Source organism: Seriola dumerili, unplaced genomic scaffold (genome assembly GCF_002260705.1).
Source record: "Seriola dumerili isolate Sdu_G_001 unplaced genomic scaffold, Sdu_1.0 BDQW01000104.1, whole genome shotgun sequence".
Lineage (NCBI taxonomy): Eukaryota > Metazoa > Chordata > Actinopteri > Carangiformes > Carangidae > Seriola > Seriola dumerili.
This window is the reverse complement of record NW_019174359.1, coordinates 1,196,259-1,221,703: the sequence shown is the minus strand read 5'-3', so window position 1 is coordinate 1,221,703 and position 25,445 is coordinate 1,196,259. Positions and strand designations below refer to the sequence as shown.

General features: G+C 39.9%; 2 protein-coding genes across 4 annotated transcripts; both read right to left on the bottom strand.

The window, feature by feature from the left end:
* Window positions 1-968: 968 nt before the first annotated feature.
* brd2 (bromodomain containing 2) lies at window positions 969-12,217 on the bottom strand. 2 transcript variants are annotated; one of them, XM_022746372.1, is made up of 12 exons: window positions 12,128-12,217; window positions 9,360-9,648; window positions 8,873-9,010; window positions 7,637-7,781; window positions 7,239-7,402; window positions 6,448-6,960; window positions 6,129-6,257; window positions 5,749-5,994; window positions 5,375-5,628; window positions 4,876-5,192; window positions 2,947-3,081; window positions 969-2,802 (listed from the first exon to the last, which is right to left on the bottom strand). In XM_022746372.1, exons 1-12 carry the CDS (start codon window positions 12,157-12,159, stop codon window positions 2,672-2,674), a joined length of 2,493 nt encoding a protein of 830 aa, XP_022602093.1. In that variant the 5' UTR covers window positions 12,160-12,217; the 3' UTR covers window positions 969-2,671. The 2 variants fall into 2 exon arrangements, with proteins under 2 accessions (XP_022602093.1, XP_022602094.1); XM_022746373.1 differs by having other exon boundaries at window positions 2,947-3,078.
* A 1,378-nt stretch (window positions 12,218-13,595) lies between these two features.
* On the bottom strand, window positions 13,596-22,139 carry tap1 (transporter 1, ATP binding cassette subfamily B member). 2 transcript variants are annotated; one of them, XM_022746412.1, is made up of 13 exons: window positions 21,995-22,139; window positions 21,193-21,525; window positions 19,703-19,931; window positions 19,120-19,234; window positions 18,444-18,574; window positions 17,955-18,160; window positions 17,574-17,771; window positions 17,277-17,405; window positions 16,985-17,179; window positions 16,712-16,885; window positions 16,029-16,188; window positions 15,083-15,219; window positions 13,596-14,993 (listed from the first exon to the last, which is right to left on the bottom strand). In XM_022746412.1, exons 2-13 carry the CDS (start codon window positions 21,511-21,513, stop codon window positions 14,763-14,765), a joined length of 2,226 nt encoding a protein of 741 aa, XP_022602133.1. In that variant the 5' UTR covers window positions 21,514-21,525; window positions 21,995-22,139; the 3' UTR covers window positions 13,596-14,762. The 2 variants fall into 2 exon arrangements, with proteins under 2 accessions (XP_022602133.1, XP_022602134.1); XM_022746413.1 differs by lacking the exon at window positions 21,193-21,525.
* Window positions 22,140-25,445: the final 3,306 nt, after the last annotated feature.

The following is a 25,445-nucleotide window of genomic DNA, read 5'->3' as shown; positions in this document are numbered from 1 at the left end:
TAAACATCATGTCAACCTGGGCAGGTTTCACCGCCTGTAGCTCCTCCCTCCTAAACATCACTATTGGATTTATATTCTAGTGGCACTTCCTTAATACAGGAACCAATCAAGGCTTGTAACTCAGTGACAACAATGTTTCCACTTTTAAAAAACACTGATGGAAGGTGCAACTCAGATTTTAACATGCCTCGCCGCTGCCACCTACTGGACAAAGGTGGTAATCACAACATGTGCAGCCTGTGCAGAGAAAAGTTAGAAACAATTTTGTCGTTTTTTTACTAAAAACAAAAGTTTAGTTATTCATTTGTGTTTTTAAGCTATTGTTTTTTATGAATCATTTAATTAATAAAACATTAATGAAATCCCAGGCCAAAAGTAATTATAAAATATTCAAATTACAGTGATGGAAAACAGAAAAGCAGCATTTTAGTTGGAACCAGAACCAAATGTTTTTGTATTTCTGGTTTTATATGACTTAAGAATTAATCTAGGGCTGCAACCAACAATTATAGTAAACATTTCAACAATTTGAACATAACATTTCAATTATTGAATGATGGATTATGAATAAATTAACTTGATCAATATCACTTAATTTGCATTTTTTTTTTTTTTGATTAACTCATTAATCATTTTGTTGATTAAATGCCAGAATATATTGAGAACTGCTCTTTGCCCACGGACAGGTGTCTTTTTTTCTGCTCAAAGCAGCAAAAGTTATTCTTGCTTGAGAAAATGACTAAAATGCTTCATCAGTTTTCAAATAGTTGCAGATATTTTCTCTTGATGCCTTAATCAATGACTGGACTACTCTTAAGACGATTATGAAAACTGTTCCAACTCTGTTGATCAACAATCGCTTCTAAGCACTGCATAGCAGGTTTTAAAACATAAAGTCAAACTATCAATCTTCCACTGACCCCAGACAAAAGTCGAACTCTTTCTACAGAAGAGAATAGTTTAATAAACACAGTCGTCAAATGAAAAGTATGTTTCTGAGAGGCAGCAACCTGCTTGACCAGGGGCAGCAATGCTGATGTGAATGCTCTTCAGGAAACAACTTAGACAGTTAGCTGGAATTAGAAATAATTACGTGTAAAAAAAAAAAACAAAGAAAAAGAAAAAGAAAAAGAAAAAAGGAAACAATTCAACTCAAAAAAAAGAAAAGAAAAGAAAGACTGAACAGCAGAAATACAAGTTTGTGCAACAGCAAATACAATTTAAATATATACAAGCATATCTTCTTTCACTGAACATTCAACAACAGCTTTAACTATGCATGGACTATGAGTATACTTTCCTGTCTCTCTGAAGGAAACTTGTAGCATTATCCATCTTCAGTTTATTCAGTCAACTCGTTGTTCCAGTAAGTGCAGAGCAGCTTAAAGACTTCTTTTATGAAACCTTCACTGAGTTTTCAAGTGCTACAGATGTCTTCAAGACACAGTAATGCAATACTTCACAGGTTAAGGAGATTAATGTGGGAATGAGAAACCTGCACTGTGATCTGATAACATTCAGCAGTCTGTGTTCAGTCTGTGTTCTTCAGAGACTGATGCACACTTAAGTTACTGTTTGATATGATGAGGAGAAATGTTGAGAACAATATCAAAGCCGAACTGTAAGAACCGATTCCAAAATACTGAAGACAGACAGTACTTCCATTAGTGTCGTGTTTATAAGACCGGTCAGTCTTAAAATGGCTGGTGGGATTTTGAGGGAATAGTGCAGCCATAAAAATACAATACAAATATGTAAGGTAACTGCAAACTTTGTGATTACAGTATGTTTAACCATTTCTATACTGTACTATAAACCCACCATGTTGTCATGCAGGCTGTAAAACAGGCTGCAGCATGAAGCTCAATGTCAAACTGAGGAGAACAATGTATGTAAACAGAACTGTCATAATCCAGAACTCAAACTCAAGTTGTAACCAACTTTGAATTTTAACCTGAACATGGCAGAAAAACATAGGTTTGCTTTTATTTACTGCTCAATAGACCCGTGAACATGAGAAGGAAACTCAGAGCTCCTTAACAATACTGTATTTTTTTCCCAAATAATCTGTTTGTTATTAACAATCTGGATCGTTAAGGCCGACTCCGGGGGTTGGTCTAAAATTAAGTGTGGCAGAAGTCCAGATGTTAGAAAAAGCAAGGCTTATGACCGAAGGGTTGCTGGTTGAAATTCCAGTAACATCTGAGGAAATGTGGGTGAGGAAAACAAATAAATAAAGACTCTTCCATTCCCTCACCACAGAGGACACGGCGTAAGGCCAGCCAAAGCAGATTTGGAGTAAGGCCCATCTTTCCACATCCTGTTTTTTTTTTTTTGTTTTTAGTACTCCACTTCCCTCTTTGGGGGATCACCATAAAATTCTTCTTTATAAAAGAAACATAAATTTGTACAAGTATTTACAAAGGGGAGGAGGGGGGAAACCAAGGCATTTAGTGTTTGGGTTCTACATTTATCCACAGAGACTTTGTTTCACATCCCTCAGTCCCACATTCAAAACATTTTACGAGTCCACGTGAAGTGTGTTTTTTTTTTTTTTGTTTCCATGGTGTCTAATATCTCAGCCAACTACTGTTTCAGGGTGTGTTGCGTCCTGGGCCAGCCCAAATCCCTGAGTTATTAGTGTTTTCACTCTTAGCCAGTGCTAAGGATCTCAACCCGAGTCTGAATCGCTGGTGTCTGAGGATGAGGATGAGGAGGACGAGGAGGAAGAGTCGGAGCTGGAGCTGCTGCCACTGAGGCGTGAGGGCTGGGCGTTAGTCTCTACAGCGCTGGGCTTCTCCACTGAGGAGAGAGGAGTCGGTTAGAGTAAATTAGATTTGTACAGCTGTACCAGGTAGAGATGAAAAAGAGAAGGTTGTAAAATATTTTATGCAACATCAAAAGGTGTGAGGAGACAGTACAGACAGTGAGGATGTATGAGCTCACCTTTAGGTTTCGTAGGTTTCTTGACAGAGTTGAGTTGTCCGCTGACATCTTGCAGCCTCCTCTCCAGCTCCCTCCGCTTCTCCAGAGTCAGCTCCTCTTTGGACTTGCCAACGCTGCCTTTCTTTGCTGCTGCTGCTAGTAAAAAGATAACAAGGCTGTAAAACACCTGGCATCCACATGGTAATGCAGTGACCTATGTATTAGTGTATTTGTGTAAATGAGCTACAATTACTGTTTATAAAGTGTTAGGTAGTGGAGTGGTTTGGGAGCACTGGGGACAGACATCTGGAGGTAAAGTACACCAAATTCATCAATAATAACAGTTTGGTCTACAAAATATTACAAAAATGTGAGAAATGCACATTAAAATATTTTTATGAATGCTTTCAAATGCTCGTTTTGTCAACCGACAGTCGAAAAGCCAGAGCTATCCAGTTTACTGTCACATAAGAAAAAGAAAAGAAACAAATGGTCTCATTAAAATGTCGGCACGATTTCTAAATAGTTTCCAATTCATTTTCTGTGTATAGATGAGTCATATCAGCTCTATCAGCTGAGACCAACAGACCTGAAGTACAAGTTCTTCATTCTGACATGTCTCCCTAATTAGCCGATTTGGCTTTTTTTTAATTAGGTAAATTAGTTTAGAACAAGTAGCTACTACTGTTATCGACGTGGGAAGCTTAGCTTCCTGACATGTCATTGATTAAATCAATGGTTCTTAAACTTTCTCTAGCGTGCCCCCCTTCAGAAGCAGAAGGAGGTCCAAACCCCCGCCCCCAATTTTTATCAATCATTAACAATGATAGGGGAAGCAACTAATAAAAAAGGACCTCTATATAAATCAAATTCATTCAACTTCCACTCCACATTTTTCCCCTGGTCATCCACGCCCACTTCCTGCAGGGGCTCTGTGGACCCTGCTCCCAAGACTGAAAACCACTGGAATAAATGCTTTACGCATCGTGCACTGTGTTGCAACGCAGCACATACTAACTTGGCAAATTCATAATTCAAACTTTCCACATTGCTGTTTTGGTCTTGAGGAACTTATCCAGCAGCGTTTACTCAGGAGGAAAACTAGCCCTTCATTCACTGAGCCACAGAGCGAGGAGAGATGAATAAAAGATGTGGGTGCAATACCAAAGTCAAGTGCGTTAACTGGCTGAAAGAAATGACATTACATGCCTGTCAAATTGGTGTAACACTGTGGTGACATTTTTATTTCTTCAGCAGTCCAGTCAGGGGAAAAAACCCAATTCTCATATCAAAGTGTAGAACTGTTGGTGTGCATTCAATCTTGAACACTGACAAAAAAGCAGCCAGACCCTCCATCATACACAGTCATTACACGATTGTCTTCATGTTTGTTCTGCCATGTTATAATCTTACATGCTGTTTGTGTTATTGTAACTCAACAACTGGCCGAGGGACAACACTTGAAAATTAGCCTTTGGCTATAAAATCTAAATGGAAAAAATATATATACTGCTTAAAAGGGTTGGCAGATCTGACTGTGTTTTAATCAACACACCACAAAAGTCATGTGTTAACCATTACTGACTCGCATTTGAAATATAAAAAGCAAAACAAAAAAATGAGTGGCTTAGTGCTCTGCTTTACAAAGCTCAGCTGCTTTGAGATGGACTGAACCGTTATTTTGTTCTTTCTATGTCGAGTGACATTGATGCATCTGAACCAACCACAGTGAAATTCAGCGGCAGTTAAGTACTTGCAGTTTTGGTGCATTTTTACTGTCCAAAAGTCTGCACTTTAGCTAAGTGCTGCCCCCAAAAGTGGCCTACAAGACAATCCTCATTCACATGCTAGGTACTGATTTTATCCCTGTATTGTATCAGTAATTCTAATTACATGTAAACGAGTGCAAGGATACAAACCAATATGTGTTTTGGTGGACGTTTCATTTACCTAGCTCGCCGTACGGCTTTCGAGGCTTCTTCCTCAGACAGGTCATGACGTAACGCTCCAGCTCTTTCAGTGTCGATGGCTTGAGCGTTTCAAAGTCAATCTCAATCTCCTCTGGGTTGGTGTCCCTCAGCGAGGGCTCCCTGGACTGAATGATGTGGACCACGCGACCCAGCTTCTCCCCCGGTAACTTGTTAATGTCGAGGCTCAGCTGGCGCTTTTCGTCATACGTCATGGGCACGATCTCCTCCTCTTCCTCTGAGTCGTAGTGCGGCAGCATGGAAGGTGCCACCGGGGGGTAGAACGGCTTCTTTGTGGTCCTGAAGAATTGAGAGGAACAGACAACATCGGGACAAATGCCAATATTATCAGCTGCTTGACATTCAGAACAAAAATCTGAGATACAACATTATATTTATTTTTTTTAAATCTCTAAATTAAAGCGAAGGCGAGATAAAGCTATACGGTTACTGGTAAGGTGGGTAATTATTTTACTACTAACTTGCTGTTCTTGTTGCTCTTCTTCCCCTGGCCTTTCTTTGGCTGGGAGCCACCTGCTTTGGCAGATTTGCTCTTAAGTATCTTGCCGGGCATCTTCCATTCCTCAGAGCCAGCTCTGCTTCTGCTGCCTCGACTTCTCTTCTCCAACTTCTTCTTTTTCTTCTTCTCCTTTTTGTCCTTCTTCTCTTTCTTCTTCTTGGGCTTGACGATGGGGCCTTGAGAGAGGGCAGCCAGCTGCTCGTGCATGGCTCGGAGCTGTGAGAAAGTTACATTTCTTTAAAAAAAAATGATCACTGTGCAAACCATTTTTGTTTCCACATGAAATCTGTTGGAATAAAGTCAGCTGGATTAAGAAATAGAACTGGAGGTACTTACTTGTGTGCACACCTGGTCCTGTAACTCAGCCAACCGGTGCGCTCGCTCTTCCTCACTGTCTGAGGTGGGGCTGCTCTCACTCTCTTCACTCTCGCTGCTGGGCTCACTCTCGGAGGTGGAGGAAGATGAGGACGAGGAGGAGGAAGAAGAGGAGGAAGAGGATGTTGGGTGGCCACTCATTGACAGGGTCGTATGGTCCATATGTGGTTCGTCTGGCATCTTGGCAAAACGGAACTCAAACACATCCTGGAGCACAAAAAACAAAAACAAACCAAAGAGTAAATTAACAATTAAAAGACTTTTCTCACAGTCTGTATTTTTTTTTGCTGCATTTTAATTCACTCTGAATATTTGAAGCAGATTAGGACAACGAAATTCACCTGCAGCTTCCGTGCCATGCCCACAACATCATGGTCAGGTGGGTTGTACTTGTAGCAGTTGGAGAACATGAGTCTGACATCACTAGCAAACTGCTGAGCATCCCTGTATTCACGACAGTCCATCTTCCTCTGATGATAAAATGGGACAGGACAATTTTAGTGCTTCAAAAAGAGGAAGTTTTTCCCATCTGTGTTTGTCAGCATGTTTGATTTTACAATCCACCATTAAGAAATTTTAAAGAACATCACTTTACTATGTGATCAGTAGCACAGCAGGAGCAATATTCTTTTCAAGAGTTATAAGTACATGAGACGTCACCTTGATGGTGCTGAGGTCCATGGGACACTTGATGATATCGTGATAGTCATGAAGTCCCAGCGCAGCTGCATCCACGGGTGTGTAGAAAGGCCAGGCGTACGCAGCATGTTTCTTTGATAACATGTCTTTCAGTAAACCGCTGCAGTACCTCAGCTGCGGGCTGAGTTTGCCCTTCTTCGAGGGCTGAGCCTGGACAGAATCAGGCAAGTCCTTCTTGGGAGGTTTGATGGGGCGTCCGCTGCCGACTCTGCGACCAGCATTAGCCATCATTGGCTGTAGAAGGACGGGACCTCCAGAGCTCCTGACCAGACCCATACCAGGTGGAGTATCTAAGCTCATGCCCCCCATGGAGGAGACGGTGTGCATGGACGTGTCGTGGACTTGGCCCCCGTGTCCTCCTTTCCCTAGACCCACCATGTGTGTTGCTCCAGACATGCCCACACCAGATATCCCCACAGTCAAGCCCATGGTGGATGGAGTGGTGGTGTCTGCCTTTCGTTTTACACCTTTCTTCTACAGAGAGAAATAAAGTGGTCAGATGTCACTATGCTAATAATAATATACAATTATTACTCTTGCAAGTCAAGATTAGATTTCTTAAAAAACTGAATGTACTAAATATTTTAAGGGTTCTTTGCATAAGGCAAAATTAAAAAAACATCTATTGAATATTCTAAAACCCTAAACTAACTACTCTTGTTGTCATTATGTTATTGTATGTGCAGCAGTAGGCAACCGCTTCAGAGATTTCTACACCAATGATGATCAGTATCATGCTTTGCTGTATGTACCTTGGTCGTGGGCTGTGTAGGGGGCAGGCCCATGATGTTGGCCGGAGGCAGGCTTTTGGTCAGCACAGTCTGGGGAGAGTTGGCTAACATGGACTCCCCCGTGTCCGAGGAAGAAGGGGAGTAGGCCGACTGCGACACTGCTGGCACCTGCTGAGCCCTCAATGCTGGGAGATACAGGAAAGTCAACGTTAGCAAGCTATAGAAGCTCAGTTTAAAACTCTGCTACGGATTGAAAAATGAACACCAAATATTTCGGAGGCAGCGTATTGTCACTGGAGACGTTCAACTGGAAATATAAGACAGAAAATGTGTGTTCACAGCAGAAAACTCCAGTGGTAAATGAATACAACAACTCTGTAAATAATTTCAAATTCTGTAAGACTTTGTCACTAACTCACTGTTAGATTTACGACCTCTTCCCTTGTTGTTTTTGCTTCGGGGAGCTGGAGGAGGAAGCTCAACTTCCTCCTGCGGCATCTGGGCCACCTTCTGGAGAAAGATCTTCTCTAGGGACTGGGCCATCAGTACAATGTCGTCTGTCGGCTAACCAAGAAAACAATTTATAACACATTAGTACAACTAAAAGAAGCTGTAACTGCTTAATTAAAAAACAATGCATTTCAATTTAAATATATGAATTACTGTAGCTCAGATTACTTGATTTGACTTTATTAGTCCTGTAATTCTTATCTGATTCGTTCATGTGGCAGCTGATGAAAATGTCAATATAATTTTTATGAAGTAAAACTACCAAACATTTGGGGGATACAACTTCACAAATGCTTGCAACATGGGTTGGAGATTCAGCATTACTTATGACATTTTATAAATGAAATGAATGACAAAAAAAAAAAAAAAAAATTGAAGAAATACATGATGAAAATGATCCTCTGTTGCACCCCTAGCTGGTATCACTAAACTAAAGACACTTGATGTCGACACATCATGGAATCACCCTCATCTGTTGTGTGAATATTGTAAACATTTCTCATGTGCCGTTTACCTCCCAGCAGCAGATGACTGCAGTGTAGATCCATTACCAAATTATAAAATCCATTATCAAATGTAGATGCATTACCAAATGGATCTACACTGCATTTTCAAAGGCAGCACAAGGATGCTGCAGTCACTCGTTTCCTCATTAACTGTCCTTCTAAAGCACATACAGGTACAACAGGAGGTACAACACGTGCAGGTCAGCAGGTAATCTGTTATTACTTAGGAGAGGGGAGTGTCTCAGACAGGTTTCTGTTTGAAAATTGTTAGATGAAGCCTTCATGTTAAGAAAAGGGTCTGGGCCTGGATCATCAATAAAGACTAATGGTTTTGTTACGTCAGTTGAAAGTTGAAACAAATCTACACTTTCGTTTTTCACCCCTAAACTGGGTCAGTGAAAAGCTGCAGACACTTACTGTAGTTTGAGAGAAAAGAAATTTAATTTCAAACCCCCCAACACATATTTTCAAGGTAAACATAGGCCTTGTGCTTCATATAACCCTCCTGTTATCCCTGCTGTGCTAAGTTCCACCTGATACCAAGTCACATCATGAGAGTATTTGCATTTTGCGAGGAAAGAGTAAGGGAGAAATTAAAAAGAAGATTAAAACATCTGTTTTTTTCATCTTTTCACCTACCTTGTTGTAAATGTAGCAGTTGGTGAACATTGTGTTGAAGTCCTGTATGCACTCACTTGCACTGCGGTAGAAGTTGTTCTCCAGACGCTTTTTTATGGTCCCCATGTCCATGGGTTGTTTGATAATTTTATGGTAATCCTGAAAAAGAATGAGAGACAAAAGTTTTGTTTTTTTTCTTTTTTATTAAAACAAAAAACAGAACGCTTCTTTCCAACATAGTTACATGTTAAAAAACTGTTTTGTTTATTTTAACATCTTGAGACACACAAGGGGATTTTAGGAAGCTGTCAACTAGCCAAACTGAAAATCAAAAATTAACAAACTATCAGAAGGAACATCAATTAGGGGATATTTCCTTCATCATCTGAGCCTTGGCACTACCATGAATTGCAGAAACATGAGTACAGCTCATCAACATGAAAGTGAAAGTAGAAAGTGAAATTAGAAGGTGAAAGTCTCTTTGTTAAAGCCCCACTGTTTAACCCACCGGTAGGTTAAGCCTGTAGGCATCCACAGGCTCATGGAAAGGCCAGGCAAAGTGGTGCCTCCACAGAGACTTCATCAAGGTCTTCTGCAGGTACTGCAGCTGGTTGGTCATGCGGCCTGGCCGGCTGGGATCCTTGACCGGGGGCTGTGGTGGGATGGGGGGGCCCTGGGGCATCGTGTGCGGCAGAGAGGGGCTCTCAAAGTCCTCGTACAGCAGGGAGGGCTTGCGAATGCGCTTGCCCGAGCTGCTATGTTGGTCCATCCCGCCACCAGACAACCCGACCAGGGAGCTGAAGTGAAGGACACCGAAAGGCCAGAGGATGGAAAAAGATAACAAGAGATTTTATGATGAAGGTTTAATAAAAAAGGAGAACAACGAAACCATCAGTGTGTGGGAATTTAAAGACACACAATGTCCACACACAGCGAGAAAGAAATGCCTGCTAGTGAAGGAAATCATCATAAAGCTCAATGTGCTGCACGACTTTTTCAACCTTGATTGATGCAACCACGGATTCACCAATCTGCCATCCACTAGAACAATGGCACGCACTCATGGAAAATCCGCTAATGTCAAACGGTGCCGCCTATACATGCTTCATTCACATAACCCATATGACCAATGAAACCACAGCTCTGCCTCCTGGTCAGCTCAACATCATCTAGGAAACTAGGCCTCTATCAACAGGCTGCTACTTTTAGCACAGACATGGGAACCGCCATCACATGGGTCCTCACCACCTAAAAAACAAACATTAACTTCTAATAAGGCTGGGTGATAAGACCACCAAAACTAAATAAACATCATATATTATCACATTTAGCTCACATGAACACATGAAACAGCTTTATTTTTAAAACTGTGGCTCATAAGTATATTATGAATCATGGGAAAAATAGGCTTCGATGTAGCACTAATTCCAAACCTGTAACTGGTAATTCAATTAAATATATTACTCTCTCATGATAAAGCTACAACAACTAGTCAATTCACACATGACACAAAAAATAAATACTTGCTAGCCCTGCACTTTTCTATGTAAAATTGTTAGCTCTGGTTTCTTCCCTTACATAAAAGGAACGAATGTTTTTAATACTCCTGCCTATACCCGTGACTGACGCACTGTGGTCTTACAGTTGCAGGTGAGAAAAGGAAGACTTAAAATGAAAATGCTCTACAAGTCCCACAATCTTCAGTCTTGGCTGTGGTGCAACAAAACTACACAGAGCATGTTCTACGTAACAGAGGTCTCTCAGTGCATGTAGTCAAAGACCCACTAAGCAGAGCACATGAACCAGATTTAGAAAAGTTAAATCTCATCCCAGTTCAGGACACACACCTGCTCCACTGACACACAATCTGCGGCAAAGCCTGTGAGCTGATTTTCTACATCAATCAGAATCCCAGCAACACAAAGAATGGCTCAACCACATTTGTTTTAAGAAAAACATGAGCCATTGTGTAATGAATACATTACAATATAAACTTTCAGTCACCTTATATTTCATCTTTATGGATTATTTATCAAGTAATGCGATTGTAAATTAACTTGAAATAAAAGTGTGAATTAAAATGTTTTGTGACTCTTCATTTTACTGGAAATGCGTGTCTTGTGCACCCGTGTCCAACAAAATACAAATTTAGGATCTGTTAAATACAATTGTCCTCTATAGAGTTATGAGGTTATGTCCAATAAAATTCAAAGTCATAAACTTTTGTCAAAATGCGAGATACACCGACAAATCACAAGCGTAATAATGATACTTGGAAACCATAAGAATCGTACCGAGCTTTATATTCTATGACCTAATGGTTTATTATTAGAAAACACTTGCACAACTCCATGACTGTAACAAATATGGCTTTGTTTTTTTTTTTGTTTTTTTTTAAATCTGCATTGAATCAACTTCTGCTTCCACTTAAATGCACCATTACTGATACAACAGAGCCTACTACAAACCATCTTTACCATTTAATCCAAGCGGTGAAAGAAAAACCAGACCCTTGCATTTGCAATCCAACAGCTGAGGATCGCGTGGTTTGGACGCCCCGCCCTCACTGTTTGTAAACACTGCCTCACAATGACAGAAACGAAAGACGGACAGCGATTTTCTGTCAAAAAAAAAAAAAAAAGCAAAACCACGAAGCCTTACCTCAACGGCGCTGCTTCATAAAAAGATCGAAACATTAACCGGTCAGTCGATTCCTCTCATTTTGCTACAGCATACAGACAGTTCGACGTTTGCTAACCGAGTGCTAGCTCCCGTCACCGGACCGCAACAATGCCTGACAAAGCTATCTGAGGACTGCCACCTTTGTGCATATTAGAATCTGAGTGTAGATGCATAAGGAACACGGTATTTACTACGAGATACTTAATGTGATAGTCTCATGAGCCGCGGGATTAGCCTTAGCAGGGTGTCTGAGCAAATGAATGACAGAGAGCCGGCGGGAGCAGCCGGCTGACCCAGCCGGTGGGGCTGCAACTGTCATTTGTTTCCCCGATGCCAGCTCACCTGTGAAGCTAAAAGCTAAAATAAACAAGTCCAGAAATTTAGCGACATTTAAGCAGACATTCAGCAAGTCGTGCTGAGATATTCTGTTGTAAAAGCGAACAAAATCGGTGTGTCTTCAGACAAGCTAGCGTTGTTATGGGGAGGCTAACGGTAACGGTAACGTAGCAAGATGACATTTAACGTTAGTCCACCTTCATGGGCGCTGCAGCGCCAACAAATCGTCAGTTTGAATAAAAATGCTGCGGACATTACCTGTCGTGAGGCGGGTTGACGGCCGCTTCCATCGGGCTGAAGGCGGAGTATTAGTACGATCCAATTTTTCCACCTCTGTTGACGCTGCACTTCCACGGAAACACCACTGAGCTCCTCCGCAATGAAATGGCGCCTCTACGCTTCCGTTTGACCCTATATAAACCCACCACGTGGCAGTTTTGCGTATTTCCTGTCACGTTCGTGCTGATTCTGCTCTCTGATTGGCTGTCAGCAGACGTCTGTCAAACAGAGCACACGCCCCTCATTCCACGGTCGGTACATCTTGTTCTCTGTCATGTATTTTTGAATACAATAGGAGCAGGCGTCGCACTGCGTTAAATTGCTTTCGTTTTTAGACTTTTGCACCATTGTAACCACAAATACGGCTTTAATTTTACAGACGAATGTCCTTCTATCTACAGGGAAAGGTGTTATGATGTGTTTATGTTATCTGCAGTATCTGGGCTGCTGATGCAGGACTTCTCTGCCTTATAAAATACCTTCGGATTACCTTTTGGTAACTCTTCGTATTTTTATGGACAGTATGAGACTGACAATTATTTTGGCCTGGGTCATATGTGTGGACAATCAGAGAGCTGAAAACAAAGTTGGATTACCAACCAGGCAAAGTGGCCAACTGCCCAGAAGCTGTGTCAAGGAATGAACACAGAAAATCTCAGGCAAGGTTAATATTATTCCATCATAGCAGAACTGAAAGGCAACCAATAATCATTATCAATAAGTGTGACAGTTATTTTCTTCAAAAATCGGTTGATTGATCAGTGTATAACATGTCAGAAAATAGTCCCATTACTATTAATATATTCAAATTACTTAGCTTTGTGAGACCAACAGATAAAAACTCCCAAATTTTGTGTTCATTATCATAGAAAACTAGGGAAACTGGCAAATATTCACATTTGAGAGGCTGGTACAAGTGAACTTGTTGTTTCTGGTTGCCTGAGAATGCCATGTATGTACCATTTATACATGTACCATGTATTGTCTCATGACATCCCAGGGGGTTAAACTGACAATGGCCATACATGCTTTTTTATGTGATATAATAATAGATATCTATTAGCTTTTTTAAAACAGAAATTATTAATCTGATTACAGGTGCTGAAATTGTGGCATTGTCTATGCTTTCAACAAAGACCCTTTGACAGAATTTAACTATAAGTGTAGCCACCACCTCTGCCTGCTGAATGCCTGTTTGAAAAAATCTTTCAAACCCCAAACTTGATGACTTCAGGGTTTTTTTTCTTAAAAATGGTAAACCTCACTCCTGAGCCATTTTCAACTTACCTTCACGTGTAAAATTGGTGGAGTGCCCCTTTACATGCAAGCAATGTTAAAAAGTGATAAAACAGTGCCCCAAATGATATGAAAAATAATATACAAAAAACATTTCCATAAAAGCAGAAAGCAACAACTTGTGTGCAAAAATGATAATTTTTCCATAAAATGAAACTTTCACAGAGATTTATTGTATCTCTAGGGAGGCAAAAAAGAATGAATAGGTTAAGTTATTTACATAGCAAAAGCACAATCAACAAATATTTGACCAATATGAGAAATATTTACAGCTATGAAATTTAGAAAACAATCAACCTTAAATACTGCAATATAAAATGTCTAAAGTCTAGCTGATTCATCTCTTCTACATCTACGTTTGCAACATGTATGAAGCAATGCGGTACTCGTACATGAACTGAAGGGTTGGGGGTTCGATCCTTGGCTCCTTCGGTCTTCATGTCAACATTTCTTGCCCGTGTGTCGTGGGGCAACATTGTGCCAGTAGCTCCCTACCATAAGTGGGTGTGTGAATCAAAGGCAAATTGAAAAGTGCTATGGACAAAAGCATTTATTAAATACATCCATTTAAGATGATTCCCAATCACACCCATTGAGATCTGGACTTGGGCATTATGAAAATATATTCCATGGGACAATTTTAATTTGTCCACCATCTGAGATTTTGCCCCTACCATTTACACAATGGTAGCTACCCCCTTCACACTGTATCCGTGGTTGCTTCAGACCATTGTGGGCAATCATGCAACTCGATGAGCAGGACTGCTTTGTGGAAATATTGACTTTCTATGATTTTTGAATCACGTGTTTCATTACTAGATAAGGCAGAAATAGACAGTCACGTCTGATTATTTGATCCATAAACAGAATTTTGATGAGAATGTGAACTATATTTTGATATACAGAATGTCCATATCACAATATAAATTTAAATGTATTGTGTTTGAAGATTGTGTCTGTATCGCCCTGTCCAAATGGGCCCATTCTTCCTGGAGCAGTTGGGGGTCAGACGCCTAGCCCAGGGGTTGCTGACTGAAGGGTACAATCTATTTTTCCAGTTAGTTTTTTTACATCCTGGAATTCCGGAGTAGGGATTTCTGGTACAACTTCACCTATTTCCAAGGTGCATGGAGAAGGGAAAAAAGTCTTAAAGGGTCAAAACTCTACCAATACTTGTAGTTAAAAGTATGGTCTCACAATATAGTTAAATATAGTGCAAGTGGAGCTGGAGTTTTGACCCTTTAAGTCCGAACTTTTAATCAGCAACCCTCCTGGAACTCGACTTCTAGGCTTGAGGGCAAACCACCGCCCCAACGTATCACTGTGTATCATTCCTCTCCTCTTCTTTACGGTGAAAGCTCATGTTCTGCTTTTTCACCAGTTCAGCATAAAGGCCTTGTTTCTTCAGCAGCTCACCATGACTTCCCTCCTCCTTTACCATGCCCTCATTGAGGACAATTATATGATTGGCCTTCTCTACAACACTCATCTTGTTGGATATCAACAGCACAGAGCAGTTGTTGGATTGGTTCAACAAAGCTTGGTGGACCTGTTAAGTACAATCATGACTTGGTGTTACATGCAGAAAAGAGTTGTAAATTAATGAGCGAAAATTTGAGAAACAAAATAATTTCCTACCTGGTATTCATTCTCTGTGTCCAAGTCACTGGTAGCGTTGTCCAGTATCAGGATTTTGGGACGTCTGATTAAAGCTCTAGCAATTGCAATGCGCTGTCTCTGGCCTCCAGACACCTGGCCTCCCTTCTCTCCAGCATCTATGCAACAGAAGGACGTGTTTTTATTGTGTACATCCTTGTGGAATAGGAAGTGTCTTGCATTAGGCAAGACCACAAGGCTGAAATGCTGTTGGTTCCTAGAGCACTTAATTAAATTCATAAGCCGTTCCACTAGTGTCAGCAGGATTTCTACAGGGTTCATATAGTTAAATTTCAGGCCTTGTGTAAGATCTTTTTAATACCACATAGAATGCAATTGAATAACTATAATATGGCCCAGAATGATTTACTACTGATTTACACATTTTTTCAGTACTTCTCAGCAGTATATAACATTAATCTTTTATGACATAATCAGTTTAAGTAAACTGACCTGATGGATGGATTAACTAATTAAAAAAATATTAATGCAATTAGTTCATTAAGTTTTTGCTAATACTTGCCCATTATGGTACAAGGGGTGTCCTAGTTACTGTAGCTAGCAGGAGTGAGTGCGCTTGCTATAGCTGTGTTAGCACAGACTGTGAACACATTCCACTGTCACAAACATCTCACTTGTAGTTTGTAAGTGTGTAACATCTGCTGGCAGCCTGCAATCTAATACAAAAACATTTTATAACTAATATTACTCCCTATGCCAAGCAAGAGAAAATATTTAAGATATTTATAAATTAAATTTAAGACTTTAATATCTTCTAAGGTCTTTTTTGAGGAAACTGAATTCCAATACATTTTAGACTAATAAGAAAAGTTATTACAAATTCTTCCAGAAAGTCAAAATAGCCCCTGTGAAGAACTCACACACTCCAGGAGTGACTCTTCTAGTTGCTAGACTTTGTGGGACAAACCTGTGTCATATTTATTTGGAAGTTCCAGGATGAATTCGTGGGCACTAGCCAGCTTGGCAGCCTTGTGCATCTCCTCATCAGAGGCGTCCATGCAGCCGTACTTGATGTTCTCCCGGACAGAGCGAGCAAACAGCACACAATCCTGGCTCACTACAGCCATCTATAAACAGGATGAAGAGGAAACATCAGTGGCAGAGTAAGTGTCACAGCTGACTCTAAGAATGCTTTACAATGAGGGAAACCGAGTAGGAAATTTCAATAAACTGTGATTCACCTTCCCTATATCATCATCCCTGTACAGCTCTGGGCTAATTTAAATGCACAATTTACTTACATATTTGCCATCTTAAATCTTAGTCAATTTTTCCAGTATAAAGACCTAATAAACCCTTCAGGGTGTCAGTACCTCACCTGCATAGGTAGTGGTTTAGAAAGTCTTTTAAATCTGTATGTTCAAATAAATAGTACAGTAGTTAAAAAGGGTTGGATGGTAGAATTCAGCAAATCATCTTCAACATCCCAAAGAAAAGGTCCCGAAAGATTAAAAGCTCCTTGCAGTCTTTACTGTTCATTCTTGTGCTCAATTTAAGTCAAATTATATGTCAATGTCAGCTAAATGCTAAAAGTTTCTCATGCAAAATGCAAAACATATTGACTGCTTAGTACACATGTTAACCACCCACCTTGTCATGTAGGTACTGGTCTGCGTAGCTTTGCAGTGGTTTCTCATCCAGTAGGATCTCCCCTGCTTGGGGCTGGTAAAACCTCTCCAGCAGCTTGACGCAGGTGGACTTCCCTGATCTGTTAAGTCCCACAAGGGCAGTGATTTGGCCTGGTTTTACCTCCAGAGACACATCCTGGTGGAATGGAGGATGTGTTAAATTGGTAGAGAGTCATATGTGATTAAGATCAATTTAATTTTACACATAATAAAAGCACAGGAAATACGCACATACCTTAAGCACAAGATTGTTTTCTTCTGTGCTGCCAGAATAGGAAAATCTAACATTTTTGAACTGAATGTGTCCCTTAAGATTTTCAGGGGCCAAGGTGCCATCTGGCGGTACTTGAGGTTTCCGATCCAAATACTCAAAGATCTTTTCAGAAGCACCTATTGCCTTCTTCACTTCAGGGTAATAACGCATGACAGCCTGGAAGAAAAGTAGGAATGAAAGTTGAGCAAAACTGGGAACTGACGGTGGGATACTTTGAACAAAACAATTAGCTGGCTCTTGGCCTGTGGCTCACCTCAACTGCAGAAGCAAACTGTAGCTCATAAAGGACGAATGACACCAGGTCTCCACTGCTAACGGTGCCCCTGGTCACAAGAGTCCCTCCATAGTACAGAATGAACACCTTCAGGGCCAAAGTGGTCATCTGAGGGAACATAAAAACAGCTTTTATTCACATTAAAGGGACTGAGTGAAATGGAAAGTTTCAATTCTTTAAAACAGCCAGTGACACTACAAACACTACACTCACAGATAAAAACAAGCAAAGAAATAATTGCAAATACTTTATGACACAGGTCAGTATTCAACTCACGCTGTTGGCCCAGGTAGATGCTGCATAGGCTGCTGCTTCCTTTTTATTAAGGGCGTAAGTGTCCTCCAGCCGCCATCTGTACCTCTGTGTCTCACCATCCTCGTTGGCGAAACTCCTCACTGTCTTCATGCAGGAGAAGGTCTCTGTGGCCACCTGGTTGGCTTTAGCCAGTGACTCCTGAACCTTTACAGCCATAGTCTGAAACATGGATAGAAGTCAAAAATAGACACAATTCACTTCAGAGAAAAATCATCTTTGACTTATTTATTGTTGAAACTGATCATTTTTATGCTCAGGGTATTTTTGTGATAATAATTGTAGTGATTCAAGGAGGTGTTTTTCATTAAAGAGTATGGGAAATTTGGGGGAACTCATCTTTACCTGGTGGAAGTGTCCAGTGAGTTCGGGTATGACCCATATGATGGGAAGTCCCATGCAAGTGAGTAGGGTCATTTTCCATGACTGGCTCACCATGAAGAACAAGAGGAAGGCAAAACGCGCTGTGTACCACATCACGAGACTTAGTTTCTCACTCAGCGCCTCGCTCATATCGTTGGTATCCGTGGTAATGCGAGACACCAGTTCACCTGAGATAGGAGTCGTACATCAGTATGTGTTCAACATGTTGTTCAAATCATTTACATTTCTGGTTTATAAATCTGGTATTTTTTTTGTCCTCACAAATTATGTCAATTACTGTATATCTGATAGGAAATTCAAAACAATCAAGGAACTCAGGTTGGCCTTGATAAAAATAAAAGCAAATCCCATAAGTGTGAGGAAAAACAGGTTGAGGATTTATTCTCGATGACCTACTTAAAGATAACTTTGTGTTGGCACAGTCGTATGCACAGTGTGTACATGACTCACCTGTTGATGTAGCATCAAAGAAAGCAATCTCCTGTTTCAGCACAGCCTGGAAGACAACTCCCTGCACTGAGGTGTGTATGCGGCTCATGGTGACGTTGTACATGAGGTCACACACAAACTCAAGCACAGCACTGAAACATACAACAGAGGACACATTACAGTGTAAAGTACACAGAGAAATCAGTACAAGGATATTATTACACTATCATCTCAAGTGGAAAAACATGTTTTCTTAATAAGTTATCCATAAAGAGAAATATGTAGAAAGAAATCATTATTTTAATTCTTCCTCTCAACCCAAAGCTGGTGTTTTTAATGTAAAAATTTAAAAGCATATAAAATCTGGAAAAGGAGCCACAGCTCAATTATTTTTGGGTTGTAAAACTACAAACTGCGCCACTAAAGATGAAGATAATGATAAGACAACATTGATAACATTTTATTTAAAATTAAATAAATCTGAATCTAATATAAAATACCCTTATTGAAAGTTATGCCAGACAGATTTTGTATTTTGCTAAATAACTGCCTGAAAATTTGCTCTTTAATGGAAAGAGAGGACATAAAGATTTGAGATATTGACAATTTTTGAAAAGTCTGAGTTTAGCAAATTTCAATATTTTACAAACTTAGAACCAGTAATGAGTGAACTTCCCTGATACAAAGGTTTCATTACCTGGCAATGGTCATTAATGTCATGACTGTGATGGCCTCTGTGAATGCATCAGGTGCTTCTTCATTTATGATCCAGTCAGCCACGCGACCAGTGTACTGAGGAATAGCCATCTCACCTGAGATCAGGAGATCACATCATCACAATATTAATCTTTGGTGAAGAAAGACTGTCAGTCTAATTGCTGTTAGATTGACCTAAAGAGTCAACAGAGACAGAGGAGTGGATATATAACTGGTTGTTGATAGTCTACAGCTGAAGCAACCACTTAGACTTTTGCACATTCCTAATTGCCAACTGGTATAATTTCATTTTATTGACATCTATTATTATCAGTTATACTATTGGGTATTAGGTTATTAAGTTAACTGGCAAGTGCCAGATGTAAAATATGTTCCTAACCTCTACTTTAATTTAAAAGAAAACAGGTGTGCCGTCATACATAGTTATAATAGTTAATTTTGAATAAGCTGTACTCTTAATTAATACCGCCTACTTTGAGTAAAGCTGCTGACAACACAGAAATAGTAGTTGCATGATAGCACTACATAGCACATCATTTAAATTAAGATGATGTCTCACTTACCATAAGAAGAGAGGACCACCAGAGACAACACTGCAACAAAGCGCCAGAGATAGGGCCTCATGTATCCCATCAGTCTCTGCAGAGAGGCACCAGTGTCATCTTTGGGATCCTCAGAGGCCGTCTTCGTGAACAGAGATGAGACGTATCGACCCCAGGAGAGCAAAAGAGATGACACATATCGGCTCCAGTAGAGCCAGGCCACTACTGTCACAACATAACCCTGTAACACCTGCAAAAGAATTACAGGTTTAATAGACAAATCCAGAAAAAATACATAAATCAAATACTGCTTCACATGGCAAATGTTAAGATCAAGAGAAAATGCATCAAAAATAACTAATAGCTTTCTTGTTTCCAAAAATTGGCTCTTCAGACTGGTTTGGTTTTGGTTTCAGTCTTGTTCCTGTTCCAGGCCCTGTAGCAACAAAATCTCAACCATAATAAGTAATTTGATCTTTCTGTGACTGGCTATATAATCTTGTTTGTCAAACAAACATTGTCATAAATATACAAATAAAGTGATTAAATTCCACTTCTCTCTAAAACAATAACATTGAAAAAAAGCCCCTGTATCTTAACACATCTTAATAGACTAAACAGAGCACACAGCAGATTAACCATGTATGGAATAATTGTCCAATACTTTTGGTCATTGTTTCACAAATGCAAACATCAGATTCTCTTATCTAACTGAATACTTTGGGGGTTTTGTTTTGATGGCTGACCAGACTAATTAAGAAATGATAAAACAACCCTTAATGGCCGACAGGTAGATGAGGCCAACCAGTAAGCAAAAGGTTGCTGGGTGCTAGTATGAGCTAGGAGCAGCACCTGAAGGTGGTGGTTGCTGTGTGGCAAGGTGCTGTAAGTTCCTTTTGTGCAGCAGAATGCCTCTGTCAGTGTCAGACTGCAAAATCTTTGTTACAAAATCTGGAGGAAGGAGAGGTCATTTTAAGTACTTTACACTGTTAGGTACTAACAATGCACTGTATTTTATAAACTCATTACAGGTTTTGTTTGTAAAGTCTTAATATGCAAAGTAACCAGTAATTATATTTTTCCCTCTGAATTGTGGTAAAGCAAAACTACTCGTAACAAATACTTATGTACAGCACACATGCCTAAACTGTACTTCGCTACAGTATTTGAATAAATGTAAATGTTTAGTGCATTTCTGCCAGTTCATGTCATCACTTTCTGTTTATCATTTCATTTCCTGGTTTGGATTGTGGGTGAAAAACCTGTTAGCAGCTGAACTGGAGGTCTAATATCTCAGACCTTTTCACCAGCATGTGAAAATACACCATGTTCTGAGACCAACAAGGCATCATGGGCCTTGTTCTGGATCTGTCACCCCCAGTAACATACTAACATGTCTAAAAATGTGTTAAGAAAAGTAGTGTGTTCTACTGTATCAATGTGATCAACCGTACGACAGATCATGGTTTTAAACACACTAGTATAACAACCAACAAAACGCAGCCACCCACCCTTTCCCATGAGTGCCACCCCCACAGTTCCTCCACGACCGGCTGCCCCAGCGCCCAGAGAAGAGTGGTGTACACTGGGAAGTTGAAGCAAAGGACCCCTAAGCTCTGGAGCCCCTGAAAGCTGCTCATCCACGGCAGGCTTCCAGGGTAGGTGAGGATGAGGAAGACAAAGAAGCAGGCCCGTATCGCCGCTCCTCCCCATAGGGTGAGGAAAGGATGGGAGAGGAGGAGAGGGGAGAGCTGTGCCAGGCCGATGGCTTGCAGCACACACACATCCAAGCACACGAAGAGCAGGGGGGAGAAGTAGCTCATTTTCTGCATAATGCACAGGTTCTGCAAATACAAGTTACAGGTAGGGTCAGTGGCAGGGTATTCAAATCAGTGAGGTTTTATTGGTGACACTCACATCAGTGCTCAAAACTAAAACACGGATTATCTGTGGCCTGAAAACATGTAGAATACAGCTTATCATTTTCATATCTACCCCTTCCTAAGTACATTAACCTATAATTTACACTTACATGACCTTAATTGGCAATAGTGAGAATAGAAGTAACTTTTTGTTTGCTGCAGATGGTATGATGCGTTTACTTTCATTTTCACCTACACTGCTGATTTCTTTGAAACGGTTTGACAGTGATCCTACCACAAACACACACGTAGGAATTAGCTTAACACATAAAACCACAATATTACTATTCGTATTATTAAGTCACAGTCTATGCTAACCTACAGTAAACACAGCAACGTTAGCTAGCCACGTTTAACTAGTATCAGTACAGCTGAGGTAAATCCAACTTACGTTTCCTTTCGACGAGACAAGTTTGCTTAATATTAGCCTGAGAGCTTGAAACGAGTCTGATATTATTCCCGACAGATAAAAACTGTCGGTTAAGAAGCTAACTCCTGACCGGCCACCAACCCAGACGTTGAGAGAGCCACGACGGTTAAGACTGAAACCGAAAGTACGTTAACTATTTATATCCTTTGGAAATAAGGAAAGTCCCTCCTTTTTATGGCTATCTCTTCTACAATGGTGTCCGAAGTATTACGAGGGAATTTGCTGCGAGTAGAACCGTATTTTATTGTAAATCCTGCTGTCATAAACTTATTCAAATAAAACAACGATTATGTATGTTACTTTTAATACAGCACAACTGTGATATTATCTGCGTGGTTGGTCTCAACCTGGACCATCTCCAAACAGCCCAACAGCGACACCATGTGGCGAAGAGCTGAAACTGCCTTTATTCGTTTATCACGTGAAATAAAAATAATAACAACGATAATAATGACTAGTAAATTCCTGAAGAAATTTTGAACGTGCCTGCTGTTTGGTGCGTATCCATCACACACGTTTCAATCTCTACAGAAGACTTTACTTTGAGTTTCATTCATGTTGTAGAGAATTATCCTGACTCTGACGTCAGTCACCGCAGGTATCCCTCAAAAAGCTCTTTGAAACCGTGAGGACTGGCCAAAGTCACCTCACAATGACGGTTTCGAGCCTAAATTTGTCCCCACAGCCATAGCAAGACATGTACATACACACACGTACAGGCCCTAACAGAAGCTGATCTGCAATAAAGCTGCTGTGACTTCTCCTGTTAGAACAGAACAACATGGACAACAGTAAAAAAAAAAAAAAAAAAAATTCCCTGAGTTAATTAGTCTAATTATTATTTATTATGTGACTCACCATTCACACTAAAAATAAAGATTTGAATAACAGTAGTGTCAATGCCCCAGCATTCACACTAATAAGTATGCAGGATAGTAATATATGCCTTCAATTGCATTTGTTATTGTATTGCAGGCACATAATAAATGGGAGCCTATGTTTGCCTTGCTGCAAAAACAATGTCCTATATAACCTAACAGTATAAATTATAATGTAATCGCTTCTGCCTAAGGTTTATTAACCTCTTAAATGTAAAATTAAACAGTAGTTTTATCTTATTCATGTTGTCACAGCCTTACTTATTTTGATTCTTTATTTTTTATGTAATCTCTCTCTGTTTATATGTCAATCTTATCTGAATATTAAACAAACACTGTTAAAGGTTTTTAGGACCAAACCATGACTCACTGAGCTGGTGTACAAAAGGATTTTTTTAAAATGCCATTGCAGCATAGCAGGATTAACCTGTTAGAGTGGCTCAGGGCAAAACCCTACTGTTTAGCCTCTATTTACACCACTATCACCACCATCTCCCATCTGCCAGCAGTGCACACAGCACTGTAGATACATGCTAGCTTCATTATTTCATAGACACCCAGGAACCAGCCAGTACAGCCTAGTCATACACTGGAATAGAGCTCGATCCTACAGAAGGTTAATCTGCAAATATCTTGACAATTAAATAATCATCAAAGTATTTTTTTCAGCAAAAATAGAATAAAGATTGCCTACTTCAGTCTTCTCAAATGTAAAGATTTGTTGCTTTTCTCTGTTTTATATTTTTATAAACTGAAAATCTTTGGGTTTGGGACTGCTTGTCAGACCAAACAAGAAATCTGACCACGTTTGGTGTATTTTTCAGTATTTTATGACTTTAAATAATCGATACATTCATCAATAATGAACATAATCATTAGTTGCAGCCCTGTGTGGCCCTGTGGCAGTTGCCAGCTTTGCTTGGCTGGTGATCTGGCCTTGAGTTAGAGACTGAAGCCTCCAACAGAAACTTTGAACTCCCTGATAGCTTCCTTCCTTTCCCCTGCTTTCATGTTAGAAGAATGGGATGAGCAAAGCTATAAACGCTGTTGCTATTTTAAGCAGCCTCTTTGCAAGCCACTATAAATCACTAATGCTTAGAATAAGTTTCCTTCTTTGTATTTTTTGAAAATCCAATCCAATCTGTTGTCAGATCTTTATTAATTTGATGGAAGGTTACAATTTTGAGGTGGTCCACCACATTTCATTTCTCCACTACATTTATTTGACACCAATAGTTACTGCAAGATTTTAGACCCAAACATATGACCAGTTATTATAGATTTAACTATCCAGCAGTTTATACATGAGCCCAGCCTCGGCTACAGCATTAAAATGCTTCCTACATCTTTCAGTAATGATAATCTAATAATGTCAATAAATATGTATGGTGGAGAAGGTTTTGCAATACAACACTGTCAAAATACTCAATTATAAGTAAAAGTCTTGCACTGAAAGTATCACGAAAGGAAAGGTATGCAAGCATTATTAATAAGCAACCTGAGGTTTGTTTATATTATAACTAAAAACTAACACATAATTTACAGGCTGATTCCAGCATTTTAAGACTTACAGTGTTAAAATTTGAATTACATCCAATAAATAAATGAATGTATCAGAGTTTCTCCATCAGAATTCTGCTTTGAAACATCTTTTAGTCCTTAATGTTGGGAAATCTACCAGTCACAGGGGCCATTCTTCTGCAAAATAAGTACTTTTACTCAATATACTGAGTATATTTTGCTGATAGTACCTCTGAATTTTTAATTAAAGTTGGATTTTTAATACAGAATTCTATAATGGAGTGTTTTTTTTTGTTTGTTTTTTTAATCCATTCATTCTATCATTTATTTCTAACTGCCTGACCACAAACGTGCTGATTTTCCACCTTCGAAGCTAGTGCGCATGCTCAGACATGGCAGCTGCCAGCGAGCGTCTCCTCAGATCCGACACTTCAGATATTTACGAAAATAAAAACCTGAGCTGAAAACTGAGCTGACACATGTTGGGCTTGACAGTCAGAGCCGTGATGGAGTAAACAACCGGCAGCGGGGGAAACTTGTGATCTGATCTGGATGGAACCGACGGGTCTACGAGACGTTTTCAAATGTATAACACTATGTAAGCAAACACCGTGAATATGTGTCATGTTAAAGTGTTTACCGTAGGTTAGCCTGCATGGAGAGTAACTTGGAGTTAGCTAAATATAGGCTAATGTTAATGAAATATCTATCACGACCACCATTACAGCCTTCTTGACTTACCTTTTCGATGAATGTCAGGCCCAGCAACGCCTACCTCTACGTAAGATACAAAACATCTGGCTTTCGACACATGGGTTTGTTGTCTTCCGTTAAAAAGGATGGACAGTGATTTTTTACATTTTTTGTATAAAGACGCTGAAGTTAGCTTGAAGTTAGCTAACGATTCGGCAGTTAAGGGAAACTTATATAACTATATTCTCCGTTTTTTTTTGTTTTTTTTAAATCCATTTACTGTTGTGACAGGGTGATAGATATCCCAGTTAAAGCCTTCA

Excerpts from the sequence above, each read along its gene's own strand:
- brd2 (XM_022746372.1), bottom strand. The coding sequence starts at position 12,159 with ATGGAAGCGGCCGTCAACCCGCCTCACGACAG. Across the intron at positions 6,961-7,238 it reads CTACACAGCCCACGACCAAG|AAGAAAGGTGTAAAACGAAA; the intron begins GTACATACAGCA and ends TTCTCTCTGTAG. Across the intron at positions 6,258-6,447 it reads TGGACCTCAGCACCATCAAG|AGGAAGATGGACTGTCGTGA; the intron begins GTGACGTCTCAT and ends TTTTATCATCAG.
- tap1 (XM_022746412.1), bottom strand. The coding sequence starts at position 21,513 with ATGCAGAAAATGAGCTACTTCTCCCCCCTGCTCTTCGTGTGCTTGGAT. Across the intron at positions 16,886-16,984 it reads AAAACAATCTTGTGCTTAAG|GATGTGTCTCTGGAGGTAAA; the intron begins GTATGTGCGTAT and ends CCATTCCACCAG. Across the intron at positions 15,220-16,028 it reads TCCAAATAAATATGACACAG|ATGCTGGAGAGAAGGGAGGC; the intron begins GTTTGTCCCACA and ends TCTGTTGCATAG.